This window comes from Pimephales promelas, chromosome 3 (assembly GCF_988280905.1).
Source record: "Pimephales promelas chromosome 3, fPimPro1.hap1.1, whole genome shotgun sequence".
NCBI lineage: Eukaryota > Metazoa > Chordata > Actinopteri > Cypriniformes > Leuciscidae > Pimephales > Pimephales promelas.
The window spans coordinates 29,937,674-29,951,245 of NC_142771.1; the positions used below are offsets into that span (position 1 = coordinate 29,937,674).

At 38.2% G+C, this 13,572-nt stretch overlaps 1 protein-coding gene across 3 annotated transcripts in view; it reads right to left on the reverse strand.

Moving 5' to 3' along the window:
• The window catches only part of smurf1 (SMAD specific E3 ubiquitin protein ligase 1), a 42,467-nt gene that overhangs the window by 11,563 nt on the left and 17,332 nt on the right, over positions 1-13,572 (reverse strand). For all 3 annotated transcript variants that reach the window (XM_039686279.2, XM_039686282.2, XM_039686281.2), the window contains exons 2-7: positions 5,233-5,271; positions 2,415-2,523; positions 2,127-2,260; positions 1,916-1,981; positions 1,395-1,470; positions 744-982 (exon numbers count right to left, since the gene is read on the reverse strand). In XM_039686279.2, coding sequence (XP_039542213.1) covers positions 744-982; positions 1,395-1,470; positions 1,916-1,981; positions 2,127-2,260; positions 2,415-2,523; positions 5,233-5,271 — 663 coding nt within the window. The remainder of the gene's footprint in view (positions 1-743; positions 983-1,394; positions 1,471-1,915; positions 1,982-2,126; positions 2,261-2,414; positions 2,524-5,232; positions 5,272-13,572) is intronic.

The following is a 13,572-nucleotide window of genomic DNA, read 5'->3' on the forward strand; positions in this document are numbered from 1 at the left end:
CTTTTATTGCAAAATTATCACTTTAAAAAAAAAAAATCAGTGACTTGCAGATTAAAAATAATGACAGGAAAATTGCTCACACCAGGCAATTTGAAGTGTATCAATAAGCACCAGCACTAAAAATAAAGAGCTAAAACAATTTGATTAAAAAAAAGATATAAATATAAAATATATATTTAATATATATATATATAATATATATATGCACACATATATACATATGTATATATATACATATGTATATATATATATATATATATATATATATATATATGCACACATATATACATATGTATATATATACACATATGTATATATATATATATATATATATATATACATACATACATACATATATACATACATACATACATACATACATATATATATATATATACATACATATATACATACATACATATACATACATATATATATATATATATATGAAGAGTTCAGATGCAAAAGCCTCTAAATGCCATTTGAAATTTTCTTCTAAAATGACAATTTTTATCAAGCTTGTATATTTAAGTTCAGTAATTTCTGAAAAGTAAAAAAATGAAGATTACCTATTAATTGTCAGTTAAGTGAAATTACTGAACTTAAATATACAAGCTTGATAAAAATGATAATTTTACAAGAAAATTTCAAATGGCACTTAGAGGCTTTTGCATCTGAACTCTTCATATGTAAACTTCATTAACTCGATCATGCTGACTCATTGCTAAAACGCACACACTTACCATAGCCCTCAGGGAGGTCAGGGGACTGGTGTCCGTGTGGTCTGTTTTGAGGTGTGTGTGCGTGCCCTCGGGAATCTTGGTTTCTGATCCGTTGTGCTTGGAGTCGTTGCTCCTGATTGGGTGACTCAAGTGCACGGCAGTTACCTCCGCCTGCGGCCCCTGTGGGATCTGTGTATGGCATGGGCTCCTCCATGAAGCAGCTGAGAGGCCGCCCGGGCCCCGAATCCTCAAAAACCGGCCTAAAACATATACAGATCAGATGTGAAAACCCAGCTACATCAGCACACAGACACATAAACATTAAAGACAATAGAAAACTGCCCCTAATATTTCAACAACTGTCTCAGGACCTATCCTACACAAATAAGTCATTTCATTATCTTTCATGACATGTAATAATGTTCATGTAACCTTTCCAGAATGACTTTTCAGCTGATTTAACACAGGCCACATACAGTAGGTGTGGATAGGTAATATCATGATCGTCTTACAATCGTCTGGGCCAAATGTACAGACTAAGTATTGATGATTAAACAATGATGAAGTGTGAAACTAGCGGGTCTTTAGGAAGCTCAAATAAAGTGCTTCCTATTTTATCTATCAGTTCCAGTACTAAATAAATGTGTATCCTCAGGACAGAAGACGACTCACCCTTCATTCTCTACTAGTCCTCTACAGTCGACCACAGGCCCTCCACTGCCAATTCGGTCTCTGGTTTGCAGGCTCACTACAAAAGTGAAGAAAACGGTTAAGAACAGTCTTCACATTGAGGCTTTACATTTAGCAGAAATGTGAGAACAGATTTAGTGATGAACAATTGTTTTTCATTTGAGAATTTATATTCAATTTTCCAAAGTGGTCACAAAGTATTTGGAAATTTAAACCATACATAAAAAAGTATGAACTAAATTGCATTAAAAGAAATAATTTTTTTTCAGAATTACACTTTTATGGACGTAAAATGTCGTCTTAAATGTTTAGACTACTTGTGTTATCTTTCTTCAAAATGAACACCTGGTTTGATATTTTGTTATCCAGTGCAAAGACATCCATTTAAAAGTGTTGCTGAAGTTGCTAAATACATTTTGGGGCCATTGTACCTGAAAAGTTGTACAAGCTAAATGGAGTTAAGCTTGTACAAGTTCTACCAATACATACAATTCAATACATACCAACGATTTGTCCACGGACGGCATCACTGTCAGATGGGTTCAACTTGCACAAGTCTAAACGCTGGTCTGATGGTGAGACGGATAATATGGTGTAATCAAAATTTTGATGTACGAAGTTATCAAACTTTTATAGAATGCAGAGAAACGATTAACCACCGTGATAAAGCACAATGACGAGATTACGGCAGGCTATAAAAAGTGTCACACTCACAGCCTGTGTCTTTTAGTCTGCTGATGGCGTTGGACAGGAGCCGCACACAGCCTAAGAAACCCGCCCCCTGCTTCTTATGGATCTTCTTATGGTTCCATACACTAATGGTGATTGAGTCTGTCTTCCCAATATACCTGCGGAAAAAATCCATTTAGCAAGTTCCTCCAGTGAACTTCTGTTTCAAATAACTAGCTAACATTATTTTAAAGATTAACTAAATGACTGAAAGTGCACAACATTATGAATACCACTAAGGACATTATGCCGTTAGTAAGGAAATTTGCTCACAAGTCGTAATGCTGATTCCACTTGGGGTCCAATGTGCTTTTGACCGTGTCTGTAGAGTGGCATTGACCCGAGCCATCCACCACCACTTTGGCGAAAGGATCAGGCAACCCTGCAGCAGAACGACAGTGTGGCAGGAATACAAATAAACAACAGGGGACAAACTCGGCCGTCACACACTGTCCTCTGAAAGAATATGTACATTCTGGACAGCTAAGCAGCTTCCACAATGACAGCTCCAAGAATTTAGATAGACTGCAAATGTTTGGATTTTTTGTTTTCTCCAGAGCCCTAGATCAAAAAGGTGATGTGACGTCACGTGTCACCAAGTATTGTTTCGCATACTCAGAATTTATGCTCTGCTTTTCACTGCACACACACACACCAATGAGTATTGAACACAAACACAGTGGGCAGCCATTTTTGCTGGGGTGTCCAGTGAGCGATTATGGGCACAAGGGCACCTCAGTTGCAGGTAATGAAGGTGGTAGAGAGCATTGTTCATTCACTCTCCACCTACATTTCCTGCCAGTACTGAGACTCCAACCCACAACCTTCGGGTTTCAAGTCAGACTCTCTAACAATTTGCTGCAACTGCCTGTAAGAATGACCATGGAGCTACCACATTACTAAAGTCTCTGTAATCCATTTCACATGCATTGGTTAGTCTAAAATTGTGTTCCTCCTTGATGCGGTCACTCCAGGGATTTTGACTGTATCCATGCCGCATAAATGTCACTGTTCTGTAAAGACTGGAATATACTACATGATTTTTAGTGTGAAAACACTAGGCATTATACTTTTTCTGACTATGTTTTCATAAAAAGAAACTAGGCATCATACACGACTAGACAACTGAGCATCAATTACCACCATAATTTTGAATGAGCAAGAAACACATGCCTCGTTATATCAAAATATCAAATGTTTCACTGGGTGTATTCATAGTCAGCAGCAAAAAAAAAAAAAAAAATTTGATAAAAGTGGAAAGTAAATGTGCCCATCATACACTACACAACTTTCTGTAAACATTTGTCAAATCCGACAGGCCACTATCTGCAAAACGACGACTCTTGGGAGCTACAAGCTGACTTTTGGCAATTTGGGCAAAAGTCATGTAGTGTATTCCAGCCTTGAGAGTATTTTGGCCTGACTAAAAAATTGTTCCAACATGTCACTGACCACACCCAAGCAAAATTCTCCACTAATACAGATCCCAACTTACAATTGGTTGGCATAGGTGACTGAACAGTACATGTTAGTGTACATGCTAAAACAACAACCAACAGTATTTGTTACATGATTACATATTTGGATGTTTCTTAATGAGGTGATAGATTATTCAAACTGAAAACTTAGTATGAGACTGATTCGTGAAGGTGCTTGCTTGACTGATTTATTAAAACAACCAGCTCAAAAGAGTAATTTTTTTTTTTTAGCATATATGACATGACTAAGATGAAATCCGCAAAAAACACATCAACAGTCATTTTCCAGTTTGTTGCCAACTGCAATTATATTTTAATTACTGTTGTGAATGTTTAATTTTATCTCACATTTGTGATAATTTTAGTCCTGTATTGTGTTGCTTAGTTATAGACTTGGCAATGCGTTTTGCTTAGGGTTATTGAAAGTCACATGCTGTGTGAACCATTCAGTTGGTGGTCTTTTAGTCTTTTAACTGAAATTATTTGAGTGGGGAGAAAAAGACTACTTAAAAATGCATACTGCATCTGCTGTAAAACATAAATACTAATAATTCACTGTATAATTACCAGGGACAATTGGACTTGTTTTGCCTGTCTTCGTCATACATTGTCATGAGCCTTTTGTTATACGAGAAGCATAATGGCCATGGCACAGAAAGAGGATCTATGAATGACGCACACCAGACATTTGAATAATATGTGGGACACACACTGACGAGGCCAGTGGGGCAAACAAGCCTGTCAGTCAGAACAGCTGGGACCGAGAGCCCAGGCTCCAGAACAGTGAAGTGTCCTCATGCTGAAGTGGGTGGAATCTGATGAGGAGCCACTGAATGAGGATGTGAATTCCCCCAGTGATAAAAGCAGCCAGTGGGCGGCTCTAAACAACTCAGAGGAGAGAAGCTCTAATGTTCCAGAGCTACAGAATCACAAACAGCTCCTATACAGCCAATTCTGCGAATGTGAAGGATTTAAAGTAGAGTAAAAGTTCACCGAAAATGTCGTCACATACATGACATTCCAAACTCCTTTGACTCTATATGAAACAAAAAAGGTCAATTTGAGGAAAAACCTGGCTACTCTTTTCAATATAAATGTGAATATAAATGTGAACTTTAAACGCAACTGAATGCATTACTGAAGTGGTTAACAATGCATGCTCCACATTTCAAGTCTTCTGAAATAATGCAATAACAGACCAAAACATTAGTTATTATTCACTGATGACCCACTCATACTCTCCTTGGCACATTTATGAAAGTTAAAGAGAGAAGCATTGATATCTCGAAGAACAATTCAATTCACAAATAGGATATTTTCGATGAAATGGTTGATCAAATTCACAGCAGTATCTCTCTCTCTCTCTCTCTCTCAAAAAGTTACCAGATTGCATTCGTAAACTATGAATGCAGTGGTCAATTGTCATGAACTTCTTCGGAGAAGCATTTCTGTCCATTTTTAAAGATTCAAAGCCCAATTTATTGTAATAACATGCAGGTCTGCAGTGAAAGAGGGCCACCAAAAGGAAACATTTTAATTTTAGTGTGAACACATTTTTAAGGTACACAAAGGATTAAAATAATGAATGAGGAGGTAAAATGAGTTATACTTACGGAAGAAGTCTTTCTTTGCCAGATTCTTGGCACATAATACTGAAAGAAGAAAAAAACAAACATCAAATTAGTTAGATCAACAGATGCACCACTTGCTCTGTTATGTATGAATTTGGAAAATAAATATTTTAAAATCTGACTCTGAAAACAGCCTTTATCTGAAAAGAGAGCGTTTTAGAGAGAAAGCTGGGCCTCATTCCACTAACTAACTGAAATGATCAGGATCCCTTTCCTCAAACACCCCAAGAGGAATACCCCAGCACAGAATAAATCAGACAGACTTCCCCTTTCAACGAAGTTGAGGACCTTAGTCAGCACCCCAAATCCACAGCTTTTCCCTGGATATGTAAAGCTTAAGCGTCTGCCTGAAAGACTTTGTTTTCTTTGCTAGCCTTAACCTAAGGTGAAAATATCAAAGGCCATTCTGTTTAAGGCTGAAATGTTATTTTACGCTTTTCAATGGGATTTGGCACACTTGAGAGAAGCAGCATTTGTGAAGAAGTTTGGTGTCAGCTCATGTTTGACACGCCGTGGTGTGAGAGGGTGCAGGTGTGGTCAGCAATATTCATCTTACCAAAAATGTACTGTGTACACGAAGGACAAAGTAATAGGAAGCCAATGACCTGCATCATTTTAGACAAGAAAAATGAGCATATCAGTGCAGAGTGTAAAAGCTGAAGCACTGCAGTCAACAGGAAACATCATTGCAGTGCAGCTCGACAATGGTTGACTCTGAATTGTGTGGTTTGAGTGTGTTGCTGGACAAACAGGGTAAGGCCGTTCTACCTCTAAAGAGTTTTTTTCTCCCATGACTAATTCGTGCGTGCTGTCAGAACAGGAACAGTACAAATGAATCCTGCTCAACATGACATTGCAAACAACTTTGTCCAATTTATGAACGCTAAAACATTAGAATGGTCGCAAACTGTTCCTTTCATCGCTTTATACGATTACCTAAAAACTAGTGCCGTCAAACGATTCAAATATTTAATTGCGATTAATCGCATTAATGTCATAGTTAAAGGGTTAGTTCACCCAAAAATGAAAATTCTGTCAGTATTTACTCACCCTCATGTTGTTCCAACCCCGTAAGACCTTCGTTCATCTTCGGAAAACGAATTAAGATATTTAGGATATTAAAATCGCTCCTGCATACAGTCCATAGGCTTCTTGAGGGACTGGCTCTTGCCGTCCCTGAAAAGTCATAAAAGACATCGTTAAAATAGTCCAAGTGACTACAGGGGCTCAATCTTAAGTTTATCAAACGACGAGAACACTTTTGTGCGCAAAAAAACAACAAAAATAACGACTTTATTTCAACTATTCGTTTATTTCTCCCTCTGCGCGAGTCAGCTAACTAGTTTAATAGCGTAAGCTTCTGTTATTGTACGTCACACGCATCACACACACATGACCAGCGTCGGCCAATAGTGAGCCTACGTGTGACGTAGCTCTACGCAATCACACTACGTTAACGGACTATAGGCTTATGGAGAAGGAAGTGAATAGTTGAAATAAAGTCGTTATTTTTGTTGTTTTTTTGCGCACAAAAGTGTTCTCGTCGTTTGATAAACTTAAGATTGAGCCCCTGTAGTCACTTGGACTATTTTAACGATGTCTTCAATTACTTTTCGAGGACAGCAAGAGCCAGTCCCTCAAGAAGCCTATGGACTGTATGCAGGAGCGATTTTAATATCCTAAATATCTTAATTTGTGTTCCGAAGATGAACGAAGGTCTTACGGGGTTGGAACAACATGAGGGTGAGTAAATACTGACAGAATTTTCATTTTTTGGGTGAACTAACCCTTTAACTAGCAATGGGCTTTATGCACAGCTGCACTACTTTCTGAACTTAAGTCAGCTCCTTTGTTTCCTGTCTGCCATTATTGAACAAATTGATTAGTTCAGGTGTGCCTGACCTCAGTAGTCACGGCAACAATAATCAGACACACCTGAATTAATCAAGCTTGGCCAATAATGGCAGACAGGAAACAAGGAGCTGACTGAAGTTCAGGAAGTAGTGCAGCTGTGCATAAAGCCAATTAATCGCACATTTGAATCTATTCTAAATGTCTTTTGATTTCTTTTTGTTACATTATTTTTTCTCATTTTAATGCTCTTATCAACATAGAAAAGTGGATTGGCTTGTTTAGAGCAAATGTTTTTTTTATTATTATTACTGAAAATAACATTGGAATAGTGTTCAATTTCACACTAGCACATATAAATAATTTCTCACACAATGTACCACTGTCCATCAATAAAAGGGTGAAAGAAATACTGACGAGGTCCTGATATTGACGAGAGGGTGGAGAATTTGCATCATCTGTGTGTGTTTGCTTGGCCATCATCAAGTGGTGTTCAGACTGGACGTGCTGCGATGATGATGATAGCTCAGTTCACAATGACAAAACACACAGATCACTTGGTCTTGTCAATGGGACAATTTGGCAACTTTTTAAAAGTAAACTCGCTCGTCATCCACTCAAAACGTAACGTTACTGTTTGGCCGACTCGTGAGCCGGAACGAGTGTGCGTGGCACAAAACGTCCTCGCGCTGCGCTCTGAAGCCTATTCATTTTAATGGCTTGCGCCGTGCGAGGACGTTTTGTTGCTTCTTCGACCAAAGCGCAAGTGGATCTAGCTAGACCGGAAACAAAATAACAGGCACGCCGCAAACACACGTTTCAGCTTGCGAGCCGGCTTTGAGTGGATGACGAGCGCGAGACGCCAAAATGGATCAGGACGCGACTGTGGCAAAACCATGTGAAAAAACTACAAAGTTTGCTAGGACAAAAAGACCGTTAATCGCGCGATAAAAAAAATTAACACCGTTAAAATGGGTTTGCGTTAACGCCGTTAATAACTCGTTAAACTTTATCTGACAGCTATGCTACAGTGCTGAAAAACCTTTTAAGTGCAATCGCTTATTGCATTGTTCAATAATGTTGGTGTAATTACATAGGCGAACAGTTAAAAAGACAGTTCAGTCAAAAATGAGGATTGTCATTTTCTGAACAAAAATAAGAGCATGTCCACACACAACTAAAGTCAATGGGGTTCAATGTTGTTTTTGACCCCATTGACTCATGGACAAAACAACTGAAATATCTCCTTTTGAGTTCTGCAGAAGAATGAAAGTCATTCAGTTTTGAAATGTGAGTACATTTGGGGTTCACTATCACTTTAAGTACTATAAAGGCACAATGAAAAAACACTGCCTGTGAAGCACAAAAAAATTTATGGCTGGATCCTGCTGATGACAACAGAAGTATCTTTCCTCAATCCCAGTTCGCACATCTAAGAAAAGCTTGCCAGCGTTTCTGTTAAAATTGGGATCCCAGGAAAGGAAAAAAAAAAAAAAAAGCAAAGTAAAGACAGCAAAAAATACTTGCTTCCTTTTTTATTATGTATTCTCAGTGTCATTGCAGAAGTATATTTATTGAAATCCAACTGACATTACAGTGATGAAGAAACAGGCTGAAAAGAAGGAAATGCAGCCAGTTCCTACAGAACAGGAGTCAGGCAAGCTCAGCCACTAATTGGTCTACTACGCTGAGGTTTCGTGCTGCCCTAATGCTTGGTGTAGTTTATGCTCTAATAATGAGCCAAGAGGACAGGATCTTCAAAGGTCACGGAGCTGGAAATTCATCGCTGTGGACAGAAGAGCCAAACGGCATACCTCTGTTAGCATCCACACACAGCTCCATGACTTGGGGAGGGCACTGCCTCATTAGCTGTGAAATTCATCTCGGCATTCACAGGGAGAGATGGAGAGAGTGGGGGAGGGTGGTTCCATAGTCCATCACGTCTTCAGCCTCCAGGCTGTCCATCACCTCCCAATAACGGTTACTGTGGCAACCAATAACCCGAGTGGAGGTGCCGCGCTGCACAAGAGGCTCAGATCAAAGTCCGCAGGTATGACGGAGCTGAGGCAGATCCCTAAGGAGTGGCAGAGCTCCAGCTACAGCAGTCACAGAGTAATCAAATATACATGCAGCAGATATTTCAAAGCTCCACCACCCTAGCTTCCCTTTAAGAGCTTTCCACATCTGTAGCCATGGAAACAAAGGAGGAACGGAGGCAGAAACTTTGCTGTCAGACACAACTTTTATCACAGGCAGGCAGGGCTGTAACATCCCCTCCATTTAAAGCAATTACTTCACAAGACAGGATTTTATATGCTCGGCGCAGCAGATGGACATTTTTTCCATTAATTATTGAGTGCAAATGACAAATGTAACCAATGGCTTTTAGCCAATTTTTTTAGTGCTTTCAAAAAAAGAAAGTCCAAATCAATAGGTCTCTATTTATCCTATTTACTCACCATTCATGCGTCAGCAAATGTTTGTATAAGTCATTCGCCAAGGCTGCATTTGTTTGGTCGAAATACAGTAAAAATGTAATATTGTTTTTGAAAAATGTTTTAAAATGTATTCAGCCTTTTAACATTTCAGCAGCCTTTACAGGGCCCTGTGAAATCGGTTTTATTTTTTCCCAAATCCCATTTTATTTTTTTGTCTTATTTTGAGTGTAGTAGACGAGTTCATGCAACACACTGGCTAGTCAATTTTGAAAATACATAGTTTTAGGTGGCAACTATTAATCAGTCACTGATTTGAGAAAATAATGAGTGGGGAGAACATTTAAACAAGAGATGCACTGATAGAAAATGTCTCCGCTGATACCGATAGCCGATTATTCAGAATGGTATATGCCGATACCGATCTAATGCTGTAATAACTCCCAACTAATGCTGTAGACTATACAGGGAACCCTCTCATTTGGTACTAGGGATGCAAATTATCAATTAATTCATTATCATTAGTTGATCGCCCTTATCGATCGATTAACTGATAAGCGCCTATTTTCCTGAGAATATAAATTTCTCCCAGTATCAATAGTGTCTTTAACATTAAAAGCAAAATATTGCTTATACTGAATAAAAATACATGTTGCGCAATTGATGTTTTAATGTAACAGTTGGTATACGGTACAGATAATGGAATGGCATTTATGTAGTTTAACAAAATAAATTATGTACAGAAAATTAAAGTACATAAAAAATAATTGTGCATTGGCTCACCTGTTGCATGTGAAACATTCAGCAACATAAAATACATTTTAAATAAAAATCTATATGGGTAGGCTTAGCCTACACTATATTAAGCCAACATATAATAATCTATCTGGCAAACACTTATATGAACATTAGCAGCAGCGAGCATTTATAATCCCCCTTGGTCTGAGAAAGGTAACAGTAAGATTACTAGACCTGGAAACTTCAAATATAGAACTTAACATAACATAAATCATCCCTGAGGAAGGTTTTGGTAAAATTAGATGGCAGAGTTTCCCATACATTCATTTCACTTGTGGCAGCCCGACACAATATCAACGCTGACCGCCATAAATTGATTTAAAAAATTTTTTTTACTAAGATTTAAAATCGTATTTGATTGCAGAGCGCCATAGCGCATTCACGCAACACTACCTCTCTCGTGTACCTCTCACGCTCTCACTCATGGCACACCGCTGTTCAAACCTGTCCAACACAGCGCCGTTAATGTTGGACACCCAGCTTTAAAAAAAAGTTATTATCCAGCATGCAAGGAGCCTAGCTAATAAGGAGAGCTAAGTTATTTTTAGTATACAGCTGGATTTTCGAGGTTAGCACGCTGTATAGCTTAGCTGGTAGTCCAATCCGTTTTGACCGCCTCAAAAACATTTTTTTTTTGTTATGCAGGGTCTCTCACGTGAGAATCTTGTGTTACTTTCGCAATGTTCAATTAGCCGACAATTCATTTAATCAAGTAAATTCTTGTCGACAATTAATCGATAATCGATTAACCGTTTACATCCCTATTTGGTACATAACATTACTATAATTTTAGAGGTTTAAATGAACAACAGAGCCTAAACGATTATATTTAACACCTATTTATTATCAAATTCAATAATTACACTCAAATAAAAACTGATGTTTTTACAACATAAGGTAATCTTTATAAACGCTTGTCTTCATGACAAATTTTTATTTATATTATTTAGTTATTATAGCTCACTAAAAAACCTTAAACAGGGGATAACTCCTGTAGTAAAAGTTTTTCTGTATCTTACAACATACCTTTAGATGCTACTTACATCTATGTTATAACTTAAATTAAGGTACAAGAAAATCCTTGATGCTACAGCAATCGATCATGTCACATTTAAAAGCATCAAACCGCCATTTGCATTATTTGAATTTTGTAACAAAATGAACAAAATTTGAAAGCTGAGACTTTGTTTCTTATCAGAAGTAACGAAGCTCCTTACTATTATTGGATGGGAGGAACGCTATGAATAATTTTAGGTGTAGAAATACAATGAAGATCTGGAAACCCTTGTTTGACCTACAGGTGATTCAAAGGGTCAAGTAGAACAAGCTTTAGCATTGCTATTTTTCTTTTTAACTGTTAATGCATCAAATTAACTTCAACAGCCCGAAATTCAACACAAGATTTTTTTTTTTTCACACACAGTATAGCCCTTTTCACACAGAGATTCCAGAAAACACACCAATAAAGTGACCTGGTATTTGACCCAGGTTCGTTTGATTTTGGTTCATTCACACTGCCAGTGATTTCCGGAATCAGAGAGTGCGTTCACACACCACCCGTAAAAATCCCGTAAAGACACGTGACATCGATGTTAGGGATGCACCGATATGACAATTTTGGCCGATACGATAATTCTTTATATTTGAAAGCCGATAAGCGATATATTGGCCGATAAATCTAAATACAAATTTTTAGACAATTTTTGAGAGCCTGATTATAAAGTCTCCTCATTAAAAGTCAAGATACAAACACAGTTATGATGTTCTTATTTTAATGTTGTGTAGCCGATATGACAGACTTGCACTGCACATTTTGCACTTTAACTGGATTTTCCTTTTTTAAAGTGATTTCAATCGTATTTCAAACAATTTAAAAGCATCATGTTGAACAGTACGCATCTAAAGTGCCTCAGCAGAAGGAAATAATAAATTATTTATCGGCTTTTAGATATCGGCTAAATGTTCTTGTTGAGCCGATAACGATAAGATTAAAAATGATCATATATCGGCCGATACCGATAACGTGGCCGATATATCGTGCATCCCTAATCGATGTGACATGTAATGTCTCAACAGCGTCTTAAGTTTGCTTATGAGCAGTGATTTCTCTTTTTCTCTGATTCAGTCATAAACTAGCGCATTTCGTACCGTTTCACTAACCGTCAAATGAGCTGTAGCTAGCCGGCTCGCGTCATCATTGCGACACAGCATTGATTACGGCTTCCGGGACTGAACACCCCAATGTTACTAGGTCCCCAACCCGGCATCGATCACAGCATCAATCCTGGGCCGTGTTTGCATTCACACAGAAGGTGTTCTGGCAATTTCCAGAAATCCCAAAAAATTTACATTTTTCAATTTCACACAGTGCAATCAACGCGATGTGTGAAAGGGGCTTATGAGATGCAGTCTGACAAGTTTTTTCCGCCCCTTTTGACCGACAAGATAAAATCAGCCCTGATCATCGGCCAATATTGAAAAGAATTGCTTTTATCGGCCAATATCAATTATAGGCCGAAACATCGGTGCATCCCTAATAGATATTCCTGTACATGATAGATCTAAAAACTCAGCCAGGGGAGAAATGATTTTAAAATCCTGAAAACAATCCACTGTGCCAAAAACCTAAAAATGACACCGTATGACCAATCACATGACAATTACCAACACTGGCAGAGCTCCCGTAAAATGAAGCTCATGAACGGTGCACACTGGAGTGGGTCCTTTAAAGAGGGTTTTTCCTGTTGCTCTAACTGCTGCCTAATCATATGATGAGTGACTGGCAGCACAAACATGCACAACACTTCAGAATTACTGCAGCCCAGCTGCACAAACTGACAAACAACCTCGCCGCACACGTAAAAGTGGTGAGTTCAGAGGGTGTTATTTGCCCAGTGCTGAGCGTGGAGAAGTGCCCCGGGCTGTACAAACAGAACTGCCCATGCACTTTCATTAAGCCCTTTGATAGGAGGCCAAACAGTCTGGTATGGTGTTATCAGAGATGGGAGATCATGCATCATCTTAACCATTTCATTACAGAGGATTAGCAGCTCGAAAACAGTGCTTGTAAAGTCTTATAGGTCAATTAATGTTGTCAAAAGTATCGACTTCGGTACCAAGTCAGTACTGAAATTTTAAAGATGTGATGATACCATATGTGATTTTCCCGTAGCATTTTGAGTGCTGTTGAACAGATTCTTAAAAGATTAGTTCATCTCAAAATGAATATTTACTGATA